General features: G+C 40.4%; 1 protein-coding gene, 1 long non-coding RNA gene and 1 pseudogene across 2 annotated transcripts in view; 1 reads left to right on the forward strand and 2 right to left on the reverse strand.

Moving 5' to 3' along the window:
* LOC103730001 (disintegrin and metalloproteinase domain-containing protein 2) overlaps positions 1 to 16,597 on the reverse strand; it is a 67,102-nt gene that overhangs the window by 3,865 nt on the left and 46,640 nt on the right. Inside the window, exons 16-18 of the mRNA XM_008828144.2 lie at positions 10,316 to 10,499; positions 1,750 to 1,827; positions 1,323 to 1,449 (exon numbers count right to left, since the gene is read on the reverse strand). Of these exons, the coding sequence (XP_008826366.1) occupies positions 1,323 to 1,449; positions 1,750 to 1,827; positions 10,316 to 10,499 (389 nt within the window). The remainder of the gene's footprint in view (positions 1 to 1,322; positions 1,450 to 1,749; positions 1,828 to 10,315; positions 10,500 to 16,597) is intronic.
* Positions 361 to 1,028, reverse strand: LOC103730009 (annotated as a pseudogene).
* Positions 1,312 to 5,390, forward strand: LOC115069446. Its single transcript, XR_003848715.1, has 3 exons — positions 1,312 to 1,403; positions 1,766 to 1,841; positions 5,105 to 5,390. It is a non-coding gene; the product is annotated as an uncharacterized LOC115069446 (long non-coding RNA).

Below are 16,597 nucleotides of genomic sequence, written 5' to 3' on the forward strand. Positions count from 1 at the left end.
TACACACATATGTATATAAATCTATAAATATACACATATACATATATATATGAATATATGCATATATGTATGTACAATACAAGCTGGTATAGAAGCATTGCTTATTATATTTAGGAAGTCACAATGATTTCTTTTGAGGAATTCACACATTTGGTTTATTAAGCTAACTCTAGAGGAGTCAAGGCATGAAAATGTTGCAGTCAGTTGGGACAAAGGGGCTGATTTTATAAAGCTAAGGTCAAAAGATCCAAGACATGGGAAAATTCATAAGTATGAGGAAGTAATAAAACACAGACATGACCCCAAGAATTACAAATATATTTAACTCTCGGACCGGGGAAGTGGACTACGCACAGCCTTCTAGGGGACGAGGGAAACACCCCAGATGTTCTGATGCCGCTGCACATTTGGCTTGTTTTCAGTGATTAGTGAAATAAGAATAGGAGCCACATTGTTGCTTGGAGACATGTCATTTTCATGTCTGTATTTGTATTAGAATTGCCTGAAAAGAAGTTTCAACATTGGTAGTGTCTAGAACAGATGCCTCAATGAATGATAAATGATTCTCTGCAAAAACTCTTGCCTCATCTGTAGTAATGGCACTGAGATGACGTAAGTCACACTTATTACCCACAAGCACGATATAACACAGTCACAGTCAGTGCGGTCTCTCGCTTCTTTCTGTTGTTGCTCTACATTTTCATATGTGAGATGCTTAGCAATGTCATAAGCCCATAAGGCACCTACAAGGCCATGATGATACACTGATGGTCCAGCTCTGTCTCTCCCGCCTTGCAGAGTCCCATATCTGTGCCTTTATTGCTTTCCCACTGACCTGGTTGCTTCTCATTGCAAGCTCTATTGCAACGGTGCTCTTGCTCTTCACATTAAGCTCATTCCGAGTAAATTGAGACAGGAGGTTACTCTTTCCAACACCAGAATCTCCAAATGAGAACAACTTTGAAGAGGGAGTCAACATCACAGGTGCCTATGGCTGAGGATCGGAGGGGCTGGGGCAGCAAAGGCATTGGTGGGACCAGGGATAACCTGAGCCTTTTTTTTTTTTTTCTTGAATCAAGGTTTAATGTAGGCCAGACTGGCTCTGAATTTACTATGTAGCAAAGGATAACCTTGAATTCTTGATCTTCCCACTTCCTATTCTGAGTTCTGGGATCACAGGTGTTAACCACCACACTGGCTTATGCAGCACTGGGGACTGAACCCAGGGCTTCCTGCATGCTAGGTAAGCACTGTATCAACTGAGTCATGTCATCAGTGCTGCAATGTTTTAATTATGTTCTCCACTGGTTAGGAAGACTTACTGGGGGCCGATTCAGCGCGTTGATTGCCGCTGTCAACACTCCCGCCAGGCCACAAGTCATCTGTTTTGTCACATGCTGGAGGTAAGTATGAGTGGTCGCAATGGCAATGCTTCTTGTTATTGCAAACCTGAAAGTGGGAGGACATCACCTTATGAGAGAAACTGCTAAATGCACATATGCTCAAGAAAATTCATAAAATAATACCTAGGTAAGATAAAGTTGATTTTTTCCTATGTGGAAAAATCCACATTATAATTGGGAGAGATGGAAGGAAGGAGGGTGGAAGGAAAGGAGGAGGGGGAGAAAGATAGGGAGGGGGAGGGATGGGAGAGGGGGAGGGATGGGAGAAGGGGAGGGATGGGAGAGGCACTTGTTCCCCGAGCAGGGTCAATGGCCTCTTGTTCTCATTCATGACTCTGTAACTTACACCATGATTGTTGCAGGTTTCTGGTGTGCAGTCATAATTCAAGAATGTATCTTGTACACATTCTTTATTCAAGCAAACCTGGAATGGATAAGGTAAGTGATATGCCATCCAGACTGGCCATTGAATTAAAAGCATTTCACACTCTGCTAAAATAAACATCATATGGGTGGGGGGAGCAGATGGGGAGGGAGGCCTAAATATGATTAAGATGTATTGTATAAAATACACCAAAATTTAATAAAAATATACATTGAAAAATAAAGCACCATAGCAAAACACCACCTCATCCCAGTTAGAATGGCTATTATATTAACAAAAAGCAAAACAAAACCCCACAAAAATACTTATGAGGGTGTGGCAGAGGGGGAACACTTTTCTCCTACTGGTATGAATGCAAATTAGTAAAGCTCTTATGCAAAATAGCACAGAAGTTCCTAAAAATAAACAAAAAATAAAAAAATCTGGCGTTATCCTAAGATGCAACATTCCCACCTACCGGATATATAGCCAAAGAAAATAAGATCAGCCTGTTGAAGAGACACCTGCACCTCCCTGTCCTGTTTATTGCAGTTTATTAATAATGTCCAAGAGATATCACCAATTTGAATGCCACCAATGGATGACTGGATAAAATGTGATAGATATGCTGTATGAGAAAATGTTGTATACATATGTACATATACATACATCTACACATACATATGGAATGCTATTTGGCTACAAAAAGAATGAAACTGTGTGGTCTAGGGTAACATGGAAAAGCTTGGAGGGCATTATGCTGTGTACTCATTATGCATATGTAAATAGAATTAAAGAGTAAGACTGTAGTTATTCGGGACTGGATACAGGATGAGAGGGTGAAGGGAGGTATAATATTACAGTTAAAAAGAAGGAGTAAGTTTTAGAACTCTGTTGCAGAGTTGAGTCAAGTACTAGTGCTAACAAGAATGTATTATGTATTTTGAAAAGAGTGGGCTTTGAATATTATTAAATGCCATGATGAAAAAAATGATAACATTTTAAAGTGATGGATATGCTGATTACTCTGATTTGATCATTATACAAGTATTACATGTTTCAAAACACTACATTGTACTTATAAATATACACAATTCTTTTGAGAACAAAATAAAATGATAAATAAAAGCTTTCTCAAGCCTGAGCCAGTCTACAAACACTGGGAGAGTTTACAGATGCCTAATTTTCAACAACAAAAATAAAAATCACAAGGAACAAAAAGAAAACAGAAAAATACCATTCTTCTAATGGAAGAAAGGAAAGTGTCAGAAATTTATTTGAAAATGGCTGTACTTCGAGCTGGAGAGATGGCTCAGCTGTTAGGAACACCTGATGCTCTTGCAGTGGACCTGAGTTGAGTTCCCAGCACCTACATGGCAGCTCGCAAATGTCTGTAACTCTAGTTCCAAGGGATCTGATGCCCTCTTTTGGCTTCTGTGGGCACTGCACACACATGGTACACATACATACATGTACTCATACACATACATACATGTACTCATACACATAAAAATTTAAAAACCAAATGAAAATGGCCGTACTTAATGTTCTTGAAAGACCTAAGAGGGGAATATGGGTGAAGAACTATAAGGAGCAAGATGGTGATGTAAGGAAAAAAACAACCAAGAATGTTAACAGAGATCAAATTGTAAAAGGGAACCAAAAAATTCTGGAGGAGCCAATGCCTTCTTCTGACCTTCACAGGCATTGCAAGACACAGGTGCACTTACATGCATGCAGGCAACACACTCATACACGTAAAATAAAGAAATAATGGAGTAAGCATCCCATAGTTAAAGAAGGATAGGGATCAATAAATCCTAGAATCTCAATAAATACCAAATAGGATAAACATAAACACACACTGAGACATGTTATAACCAGCTTATCAAAAGATAAGAAGAGTCTTGAGTGCAGTAAATGAAAAAAAAAAAAAAGAATCACCAGGAGGCTGTAGAGATGGCTCGGTGGTTAGGAGTACTGGCTGCTCTTGTAGATGACCCAGGTTTGAATCCCAGCACCGACACGGCGGCTTTGCCTCTGAACTACCCCTCAGTCCTAACGATATAATTTTTGGTATCAGAAACAAGAGCAAGGCTACGAAGAAGCAGAACTTTTGCATGTGATGGGCAGTACTTTGATACCAACTCAAAAGAGACCTTTATTGTTATAATTTTACACTCATTAAATCACAAAGTAAATATCTCCAGAAAATCTACAACAGTATGAGAAGGGAAACTAAATGTACTATTACAAAAATATGAATTCAATACAAAAGAAAGAGTGGTAGAAGCAGCCAGACAAAAAGCAAGGAGGTAGGGCTGGAGATCCGGCTCAGCGGTTAAGAGCGCTGGTTGTTCTTGCAGAGGACCCAGGCTCGAATCCCAGCACCCGCATGGCAGCTAACAACTGTTCATAACTCCAGTTCCAGGGATCAGACAGCCTCTTCTGTCCTCTGCAGGCATTGTGCGACACAGGTGCACTTACCTACATGCAGGCAATACACGCATACACGTAAAGTAAAAATAATAAATAAAATATTTTAAAAAGCAAGGAGATAAAACCAATAATGTGTCAAAACAATTTCTCTGCCAGTGCCTACATTGATGCTAATGTGTTAAATCCTCCAACCTAAAGTCATGGACTGATAGAATGGATCAAAATACATGACCTAGCCTTCTCCTGTTTCCAAGAGACATTGTATCTAAGTCACCAACAGGATGAAAAATAAGAGATTCCATCAAATAATATCTGGAGGGAAATTGACCTGTGATGGCTAATCTTGGTTGTCAACATGATCACACTGAGGTGCTCATAGGAGACTGGTAAAATGCACCCCTGGGTGGGTCTTCCAGGGCTTTTCCAGAGAGGATTAACTGTGGGGGAGGACCCACCCTGAATGTGGATAACAAAATCCCATAGGCTGAGCACAAACAATCAAAAAGAGAAAAGGAGAAAGCCAGCTGGAAATGACACTCTCTTGCTCTGCTCCCTGGTCCATGAGGTGAACAGCCTCTCACCTCCATAATGCACTTCCTAACGACAGGCCCACAAACACAGCCAAGTGACTACGGGCTGAACCCTGTGAAGTCATGAGCCAAAATAAGCTCTTCTTTCCTTACACTGCTTTCTTAGGTATTTGGTCTGAGTAACATAAAGGTAACTAACCAAAACCTGAAATCAACCACTATTACAAGAGTTAAGGAAGAACATTCTAATTGATAAGGATCAATTCCCCCAAGAAAACAGTGAATTGGCTAACAAAATTGGTATAAAAATGTAAGGGAATATTATTCTTTTTTAAGAAGGAGTGAAATTCTGGTATTTGCTACTACAGGGATGGATGTGTAAAGGCGTATACCAAGTGAGACAGCCCAGGTTCTGAAGGATGGATCTTGTATCGAAGGACTAGAATATTTAAACTCATGGGGATAAGAACGGGTAAGAGTGATTAGTACAGTATGCAATGAGAGGTCATCCGAGAGCCCTTATCTAACGACTACAGACTCAGTCGGGGAAAGCAAAAAGCTTCTGGAAGTGCGTAGTGTGTAGACAACTGGAACACCCTCAGAATGTACTGTTCTTCAACTGTAAACCTAAAAACAATTAAAGTAATAACTTTTGTTCTGTGTGTACTTTACCACAAAAATAATCTATGAAGGGGCTGAGGAGATGGCTCAGTGGGTAAGAGCATTTGCCACACAAGCACGAGGATCTGAGTTCAAATCCATGACATCCATGTAAAAAGCCAGACATGGCCGCATCTACCCGTAACCCTAGTGACCCATGACCCTAGCGACCAGTAACCCTAGTACTGTGAGGGGCAGAGACAGGAAGGTCGTTGGGCCTCGCTGACTGCCAGTCGAGGTCCAGGTTCAGTGAGAGACGCTGTCTCAATGGAAAAAGGAAAAGGGGCTTGAGCAGCACACCCAATACCCTCCTCTGCCTTTCTCATGTACAAAGGAGTGTGCATTTGCACACATACTTGTGTATACACCACACACACAAGCACACACACATAAACAAATAAACAATACAAGGTAGTCTATATATCATATTCAATGCTTTGGAGACTAAAACAGTTGGTAAAGTTAACAAAGTCATATAAGAATAAATATGTTATTGCCCATACCATATTTAAAGGGAAGGATGGCTTTTAAAATAAGTCCTGTGGTATATGAGGAAAATGAACATCTCAGAATTGTTCCTGTCATTGGTAGGATGGATGGCAAAGTAGGGCATTTCTGCAATGCGTACAGTGAAGGTGTTAGCAGAGTAAGCCTAGCTTGCACAGAAAACACTGTGGGACGAAGCTATGGGGGAGACAGCACAGTAAGGGGAGGACAATGTTTTCAATAAACACTGTTCAGAAAACCGTATATCCATCTCGAAAATAACCACCTAGATCCTCTCATTATACCACACACACACACATAAACTGACTCAAAATAAATATCTAGATGTTAGATTAAAACCAGAGAAATTCTAGAAGAAAATACAGTATGAAAAGTCCTTGATATTAGCCTTGGCCATAAGCTTTTGGATATTATGCCAGAAGCAAAAATCAATTAGGACTGTTTCAAACTAGAAGCTTTTACACAGCAAAGAAACAATCAACGAGATGAAAAGGTGTCTCAGAGTGTGAGTGAATATATGTGATAAGAAATTCATAGTCAAAATATGTAATGAACTCGAATAAATCAGTAGCAAAAATGTATAGATAATAACCTGATTATAAGAACCCAATTAAAGATGGGCAAAGGGCAGGAGCGGACATTTCTCAAAGAAGACGTATAAATGTCTAACATGCATATGAAAAAGCCTTTGATATAATCACCAGGGAAATGCAAATCAAAACTTTGGTGGGATGTCATTGTTTTTGCAGGGATGTTAGTGTGAAAAAATGATGAGAGAGAATGCTAGTGAGGATGAGGAGAAAAGGGGACCTTCGGCCTGTTGGTGGGAGTGTAATGTGCTATAACAGCCCTGGAAAACTGTATGGAGAGCTTTCAAAACACTAAAAGGAGACTTCTCATTTTAAGAGGCAATCCATCTGCAGGGCAAATTCCCAAAGGAAACCAGAGCAGGGCTTGTGTTTAGTGCAGTGTTAGTCATAAACAACCCGAATGCCGATCAACAGGCTTCAAATGTTAACTAATCTTTTTTTGTTTGGATATATTTCCCTTGTATTTTATTCACAGATAATCCCTTTAATTTTTATCATATGTTTATAATATACAACATATTGTTTTCATATACAAACAGAATTTGAAATGGGGCTGGAGAGATGGCTCAGTAGTTAAGAGCATTGACTGCTCTTGCAGAGGACCTGGGTTCAGTTCCCAGCAACCACATAGTGGCTAACAATCATTTGTAATTCCAGTTCCACAGAATCCAATGCCCTCTTCTGGCCTCCATGGGTATTGCGCACACATCATGCACTTACCAACATGTAGGCAAAACACACACAGAAATAAAAATAAATTTTAAAACTTGTGTGTATATGTGCATGTGTGATAGGCCAGATGTTGATGTTGGGTCTCTACCTTAGTTTCTAAGACTCTCGCCAAATCCAGAGCTCACTGTTTTAGCTATAGTGGCTGCCCAGCAGCTCCAGTGATCCACCTGTCTCTGTCCTCATGTCCCAGTGCTAGAATTATGGATGTAGGCATCCACGGCTGTCTTTTTACATAGGTGCTGGGATTCAAACTCAGATCCTCATGCAGTTTACCAATGGAGTCATCTCCCTAGTCCCAAGATACATAACTTTAATAAAATACATTTTCAGTAAAAAGCTATTACTTGCAGAAATAATAAAGAGGTTCCCACCATGGACATAGTGCAAAGAGCATACAGTTTTGACCACCAATATGAATCACAGCTGGCTTGTTTGTGTCACAAAGCTGGTGTGTGGTTCAGATGCAGCCTGGCCAGTTCCAGAAATCTGATTCATTTCTATTTTGAGTTGTATGCATCTTCTTGGTTTTATTCTTTTGGATGAATGCACAATGGTTTATATTTTAGCAGTTAAATTAAAAAAAGATTTAATATCTTTAATTATGTGTGTATGTGTACAGCTGTGTGAGTTTATGTGCAATATGTGCATGCAGCTCCTGCAGAGGCCAGAAGAGGGCATCAGATCCTCTGGAACCTGAGCTACAGGTGGTTGTGAGCTGCCTGCTATGGGTTCTGGGAACTGAACTTAGGTGCTCTGCAAGCACGAAGTAAGCACTCAACCATGGAGCCATGTTTCCAGCCCCTACTTGAGCAATTTTAAATTGTCTTTTTTCTCTGCTCCTAGTTCATTGCTGACAATGACTTTCAGAGGCAAGTAGAAATGATTTTGTTCATATTTTAAAGATAGGCTCACATTCTTACACTTTTAAATTTCTAACTAAATTGTCATTTCTGTCTTCAGTGACAATGTCACATTGTTTATGAGTTCCCTGGTAGGGTCAGTTACCCAAGGAGGGGAGCCCAGATATATCTGTTACTTTGCTTATTGCTGTCACCAAATACCTGACCAGAAGCAGTTTAGGGAAGGAAGGAAGGGTTTATTCTAGCTTACAATGTGAAGACATAGCCTATCATGGTGGGCAGCTGGTTACATTACACCCACAGTCAGGAAGCTGAGAGAGGACAGGAAGTGGGGTCGGGCTATGAAACCTCAATGCTGGCACCTAGTAACCCACTTCCTCCAGGGAGGCGCCACCTCCTGAAGGTTCCACATCCTTCTAAAGTGGTGCCATCAACTGGATACCAAGTGCTCAAACACACACGCCAAGGGGGACATTTCACATCCGAACCACAGCAGTAGATGCTGAGGAAGTGGGGGGCTTTTCTGCTGACACACCCCTTTGTGATATCTTTTGTGGTTTGCTGGGTCTTGCTTTGCTATTTCCCATCCACTCAGACCTTCCTCTGAATATTTTAATGAATACCTGTGCTTAAATCTATGGACAAAGCATTTTCACTTCATGACTTATGGTTATAAAGTTTACTTGAATGTCCAGATCAAGACTTTTTTTGGGGGGGTGTTGTTTTTATTTATTTACATTTGTGAGATGGTCTACCTGTAGCAACAATTGACCTGGAACTCACTATGTAGACCAGGCTGGCCTGGGACTCAGAGATCCATCTGCCTCTTGCCTCCTAAGCACTGTGATTAAAGGCCTACACTATCGTGAACCTGGCTTAAAAAGATTTTTTTTTGTTTTTTTTTTTTTAGATTAGGGTCTCACTCTGTATCCCAATCAGGCTGATCTTGAACTCGAACTTGTTTTGATCCTCTTGCTTTGGTTTCCTGAATGCTGGTATTATAAGCATGAACCACCATGCCAGTATTTACTAATGTTTCATTCACACACACAAAAATCTTAGGCTCCCAAGTCAACTATATTTTGCCTTTACCTCTATTTAACAAATACCTTACTATATTCTATTAATTAATGGAATAAAGAATCTTTGTAATTTCAAGTTTAGGCAGGAGACTAATTCAAACTTGGGCTTTTTTGTGTACATATATATATCCATATATATGTATATAACTATTATATAATTCCCCAAATAGAAACAATATAGTAAGGTGAAAATGATGACCTTCATTTGTACCACACTGAGCAATAAAATAGCACGAACAGATGAGAAAATGGAACTTTTTATAAAGATACGTAGTTAAATACAGTTATAGGAAATTAATATATGTATGTATATATGTATTTGCGTAAATAATTTTTGGAGTGTTTTGGGGAATGAAAAGCAAAATTGCATGTCAGATACATGATGTTTCATTTCTGCTGCTGTAATAAAACACCCTAACCCAGGCAGCTCAGGGAAGGAAAGGTTTGGTTTATAGTTCCTGGTTACAGCCTGTCACTGAAGGGAAATCAAAGACGCAGCACTCAAGTAGCCAGTCACAGTACACGCACAGACAAGAGCGCTGAGAAATGGATGCACACAGACCCACTTGCCGTCACGTGTGCTCTCAGTGAACTTTCTCTTCTTTCAGACTGTTTGGGCTGCCCTGTCTAGGGAATGCGGCCGCAATAGGCTGGGTTTTCCTCTATCAATAATAACCAAGATAATCCCTCACAGACCAACCTGATAAAAATTGAGAGACTCTTCCTGGGTGATTCTAAGTTGTGACAAGTTGACATTGAAAATGAACCATTGCATGAAACTTGGAATGATTTTTGCTTTACTCTGTGAACACTTTACTATTTTCGCCATCATTTAAGAATGATTATAACAAAAGCTAATTCACAACGTCAGAAGTGCTCTCTGTGTGCATTATGAAAACAACAAAATGCATGGGTGAACTACAGGACCCTGTCCTGGTACTGTGCATGGCTTCCACAAGAAAAGCACAAAACGGTCAATGAAATACTCATAGTGCTATTTAAGCATGACTGCAGATTTTATTTTATCCTTTAAGTTTTTCTTATTTTTTAAATCTCTATGTTGATTGTATACTTCAGTTGTGAGTGAAAATAATTCAGGATGTACAACAAAATATTGGAAAGTTATGTGGGAAGAAAAGATTACCTACCTTCTTTGAATCGCAAACGGTTCCGTCTCTCACCCACATCTTGTGGCTCTCTCCATGATCATAGGCATATTCCAGAGAAACGCAGATATGTCCACTTATATTGGCATAAATAGTAGTGGCAGATTTTACTTTAATTAACTTGTCACTTTTGTATTTACATATTAATTTCCCACACTTCAGGTTTCTATAATTTAGAGATAAATGAAAGCCATTAATTTTAATAAATAGTTGAATATCATTTTCAAAACAGATTTAAATAAAATATTTGAGGTTGACAAAAAGACATATGCAATTAATTTTTAAACATAAAAAAACCCCATCAGACTCTTGCCTGACTTCTTAACCATAATGAACAATTTAATTACAAACTACTCATCTGGATTACTGTGTGATTCCTTCATTTGCATATGATCTTTAAATGCAATCAAACCCAAGCTTATTTTGCCTTTGGAAATGAGTCAAATCACCAGCCCAATTGAGTTTCCTTTTCAGCTTAACATCTGACAAGATATTGAAACAGACAGACAGACAGACAGACACACACACACACACACACACACACACAAGCATTGCTCACAGAGTGTATTATTATTAAAATCTTAAGGTACATCCCAAAGATAGTGCAGAAAACCACAGAAAAAGGCATAAATACAACCAGAAAATGAAGAAATATTAGCTACAGAATGCCAATTTAAAAAATAAAACAACTGGAAGTTGATGAACAGATAGAAAATAATATAAGCCAGAAAACTATGAAACAAGAGGGCTGCCATCTACCCACTTCACATGCAGAAAAAATAGCCTTCAAAATGCAGTTATCTCTATAAAAAACACTTGCAAATCAACTTCCTGGCAAGATAGTCCTTTAAGAAGCTACCCTTCACCTTGCTCTGGCTAGCTCATCACGACAGAAGTTTGTTTTCTGCCATCTCCTGGCCTCTGGACTAACTGGCTTCTGCTGTACTGTGAGAAGACAGAGGCTTTGTACCGTAGATTGCAAAGCGTTTTTTCATGAGATGCTCTGCAGAAGCAGGAAAGGGAAGCCGTGGGCCTTGTCCCTTTGGCATGCTGCTGGTCCCTTCTTTGGTTAAGCGTTATTATTTTAGCCTGGATGGGCTGGCCATGGAAACCAGTAACTTTGATGCCAGAGGAGCCTTTGTTGCTTTGATGCACAGTACAAAAAAAAAAAAAAATGCCCTCGGCCAGCAGCACTTTGAGACCAGTAATCTCAGTTAGGCAATGGATGCTAATAAACTGAGAAAATTCACTTCTAACGTCTGTCCTGCAAAAACCTGATCAATATTAAGTTTTTCAGAAAGAACAATAATTCATGTCAGAAACCTGAATCTGGAGCTGGAGAGATGGCTCAGCAGTTAAGAGCACTTGCTGCTCTTGCAGAGGACCCAGGCTTGGTTCCCAGAACCCACATGGTGTTTGACAATCATCTGTAACTCCAGTTCCAGGGGACTCGATGCCCTCTTCTGGCCTCCATGGGCACTGCATGACATGGTGCACAGATGCAGGCAGATCATTCATAAGTATAAAATAAAAATAAATCTAAAAAATAATTAAAAAAAAAACCTGCATCTGTAAAGAAAAAGGGAGGAGGCACAGAAAAAGAGTGAAGGATGATGGGTAACATGCTTACAATTTCAGCATGAGTTCCTCACACCCATCTGAAAAAAGGAGGGTGAGGTGCCTGTGATCCGGTGTTGGGGATAGAGAGAGGAGGATCCCTGGGGTTTACTGGTCAGTGTAGCCAAATCTGTGAACTCCAGGTTCAGCGAAAAGCCCTGTCTCAAAGAATAAAGTGGATAGAGATTGAGGAAGACATTTGTATGTGTGCTTGTGGGCGCTCAGTCCCCGGGACCTCAAAAAAACAGAACCCTAAACTAAACTGTCATGCAAAATTGAAACTTTCAAGGAACTGGAAATTGAAGGCATCTTTTTCAACAAAGAGTATGGTGCACCTTCCAAAGTGCTACAGTAAATAAACTTCATACTCGTATCCGAGCATTTCACCATAAATGAGGCGAGTGGCAAGTACGTTCTCTTTCTCTACTTACAGTTCAACATTTTAGTGGAGAGATAGACACTTCAGTCAAATAAGAAAAAGAAACAAAATCTCACCAAGTTGAAAAGAATACATAATCAAAAGTCTGTCCAGGATTAGCACATACATATAATCCCAACACTTGGGAGGTAGAGGCAGAAGAATCAAGAGCTCAAGGTCATCCCTCAGCTTGTTGACAAGACAGCCAGTTTGAGGCCTGTCTTAGCTACATAAAACCCTGCCTCAAAAAAAAACTTTTTAAACCTGCAGATGGCTTGATTCTGTGACACATATGGTAAAAAGAATAGAGAAAGAAGTTCTAGAAAAAAAAATCTCACAATACAAAAGACCAAGATGAATATAAAAATACCATAGTGGTTTCATAATAATGATTACAGAGCAGCAATAAACTGTGAAAACCAAGTTTAGAAGGCTTAGAAAGGCTCATAAACAGAATATTTAGGGCTGATCATTGTGATGCACACCTGTCATCTTGGCATGTGCACACACAAACACACATATGAGCTTGTGCACACATATATATGCACACAATATGCATGAATAAGCAAGGAAATATGAATGAGATCTGTGGATTTTCCAGTGCTTAATTTCCCCTTTTGGCACTGTATTGCAGACCATTAAAATTCACGCCAGAGGTTACCATCTGGGAACGACTTGGAAGGGAATAAAGAGCCTTCATGAATTCTCTCTATATCACTTTTTTGCAGCTGTGAACTTACAGTTATTAGGAATAAAAAGACACAAAGGAATTGTGGGAAGTGCAGACCTATGGTGGGAACTTTACCAGGCAGGGTGCAACACTTTTAAAACTCTCTCAGTGGAAAGAACGAAGTGAAGGTAAGTGGTTGTCGTGAAGCAACAGTGTCTCACAGCATTGGAATGGTGGGATATTCGGTGACTCTGGCTTGGACAGGGCTTATGTTTTCACTATGTGTAGATGCCACCCGCAGAGGGCGCTGGTGTTTGTCGCCACCATTCATAATTACAGAGCGCTTAAAAAGTCATATGAAGGGGCTGGGGAGATGGCTCAGCGGTTAAGAGCACTGACTGCTCTTGCAGAGGACCTGGGTTTGATTCCCAGCACCCACATGGCGGCTATGAACCGTCCGTCCTTAACTCCAGTTCCAGGGGAATCCGAAGCCCTCTTCTGACCTCTGTGGCACTGCACAACACGGGTGCACTCACATACGTGCAGGCAACACACTCATACACAGAAAATAAAAATAATAAAATTTAAAAAAGTCATATGATAAAGGAAAGGAAAATATTAACTTCATTTCACATCCAAGTGCCCACTGACTACCAGAACAATTTTCATTTGTAAGTCTTGGGTAATATGCTGTAGGATAGAATTTAGAAAATATACACATTGAGATAGGATATTTTATCCAACTAAAACCAATAACAAAAATTCTCTAAACGGGTCAATTAAATTTATTCAATTGAACTGCTGAAATTTTGCTAAGCTTGGCTTATATAACATTTTTATTTGGTCCATGTATTCTGTTTAAAGGGTTATTTATTTATTTTAGTTTGTTTTTGTTGGTTGATTGTGTGCTTTTTTTTTTTTTTCTGAGAGCTGGTCTTATATAGCCCAGAATGGCCCTGAATTTGCTACATAACTAAGGTGGGTCTTGAACTCCTGATCCTCCTGCCTCCACCAGCTGGGGTTGTCACTTGTCTACCATGTGCAAGGCCCGAGCTCAATTTCTAGCACTGCAAAAATAAGTAAACACAGCAAATTAATAATCCTTCTATTCAACACCATCTCAACCATCACAAAAACCTTCGTGTCTCAGAGCATCTCCTGTGGCCTGATGCCTCGACACAAAGAAGGAAATGATCCTGTGCTGATGTCAAAGCCTGATAGAAGCAGCAACACCTTGAGTTGACAAGAGCTGCCGTGCGCACAGCGCTCACTGCTCAACAGGTGTAATGTCTTTCTAAGAGTCTTTTGGTGTATGTGCTGTTTATTTATTATTTTAATTTAACCGTTATATGTGTATATGACTCTCTCTCTCTCTCTCTCTCTCTCTCTCTCTCTCTCGTATGCTCATGGAGATGAGAAGAGGCATCAGATGCCCTGGAGTTACAGGCAGTTGTAAGTCACCTGTCATGAGGGCTGGGAACAAAAACTCAGGTCCTTTGGATCAGCACCAAGTGCTCTTAATGGCTGAGTCATCTCTCTAGACCCTATTTTGGTTTTTAAAAGTTTTTAAAAGTGTGTAGAAGTGTGTGTATGTATGTGTGTGTGAATGCACATGTGTGCATGTGCATGTGGAAGTCAGGGGGCAACCTTGTGCCATCACCAGGAATGCTGTCCACTTTATTTTTGAAACAAAGGCTTCTATTGGCCTGGAGCTCACCAGTTAGGCTACACAGGCTGGTCAGTGAGCCCCAGGGATCTCCTCTTTAGACCTCCTCTGAATTGGCATTACAAGGGCATGCCAGCATACCTAGCTTTTTAAATGTAGGTTCTGGGATTTGAACTCGGGTCCCCGTGCTTTGAAGCAACCATTTTACCAACTGAGCCATCATCCCAGCCCAGGATGTGTAATTTCATAGAACATTACTCTAGAGCAAAGCCACCCTTTAACTATCAAAGATGGAAGGGACACTGACACTTTCAGCAAATCACAGCTGCACAAGGCAGTGGGGGAGGGAGACGGAGACACAGAGAGGACACACAACTTAAGCTACCATCTCCCCCAACATTGTACCACCCAACTAGGGTGAAGCTTTCTTCTTGCTTCTCCATCAACCATAGCTTTAATGTTGCTTTAAGTCTTTCCTCTTCAGGTATGGGATTTTAATAAAAATACACGATCAGGCTGGAGTTTGCATGCTCATGTGGAGGCTGGAGGTTAACTTCAGGTTGTCTTCTCAATCACTCTCTACCATGTTTCCGTCCAGGGTCTCATTGAACCTACAGCTCATCAGTTTGGTTAGGTTGACTGACCAATGGGCTTCAAGAATGTGCCTGTCTCTGCCTGACTAGCACTGGGGTCACTAGATGTGTGATGCCATTCCTAATATTTCCTTTTTTTTACATGGGTACCAGGGATCACAACTCATGTCCTTGTGCCGTGTGTCAGGTACTTTACTGAGCCATGTCTCCAGCCTCTGCCCCACTGCATAGAATTCCATTGTGTATTTCATATGTATATTATCTTTTATGTCAACAGCACACTGTTTTGACCACTGTAGCTTTGTAGTAAGTTTTGAAATTGCTACCCACTATTTTTATATCTCTAGATGCTAAATGGAAACCCCAAAGTGACTAGCTTTTCTTTTGTAGAAAATTAAGTAGTTGGGGCTGGCGAGATGGCTCAGCAGTTAAAAATAGTGGCTGTTCTTGTAGAAGATCAGGGTTCAAATCCCAGCACCCACATGGTGGCTAATGATCATCTGTAACTCCAATTCCAGGGGGATCCGACACCCTCTTTTGACCTTTGAGGGCATTGCACAACATGGGTGTACTTGCATACGTGCACATAATACACACATACACATAAAATAAAAATAAAGCAATAAAATAAAATACACAGTCGTGGGATTACCCACACTTCTTGAAAACATACATCGTAAAGCAAAGATCCTCTTTCTGACACCCTTCTACTAAATCACTTAACATAAGTGTAAACCCTAGAGAAAGTCTCCTAGACACTGAAGCCCAGCTGCTCACAGGTTGCCCTGGGGTGTGTCTGTGGGTGTGAGTCTGTTTTATTGTTATGGTTTTGTATTCTTACATTTTAATTTCAACCCTATAAAAATCATCCAGTCTTTGTGTATGTGGAATACAAATGCTTGTACATGTGTGTGTGTGAGGGTGTACTCGCCTGTGCCTGTCAACGTTGACTGTCTTCCTCTGTGGCTCCTACTTATTTGAGACAGGATCTCTCCCTGAACCTGGAGCTCACGGTTTCGAGTAGACTGGCTGGCTCTCAGTCCCTGGGGTCTGCCTGTTACTGATCCCCAGCACAGGAATTACAGGAGCACACCATCATGCTTGGATTTTACATGAGTGCTGGGGATCTGAACTCAGGTCTTCAACTGCTGAGCAGCAAGCTCTTTACCCACTGAACCATCTCCCCAGCCCAAGACGGTCCATTCTTGAAAAAGTTAAGGAGATAGCATGCAAAAATGAAAAATTTTGTCTAGTGATGGGTAGTTAACGTACCTTCATATAAATAAAACACTGGGAAGTA

This window comes from Nannospalax galili, unplaced genomic scaffold, assembly GCF_000622305.1.
Source record: "Nannospalax galili isolate Female #2095 unplaced genomic scaffold, S.galili_v1.0 scaffold612, whole genome shotgun sequence".
Classification (NCBI taxonomy): domain Eukaryota; kingdom Metazoa; phylum Chordata; class Mammalia; order Rodentia; family Spalacidae; genus Nannospalax; species Nannospalax galili.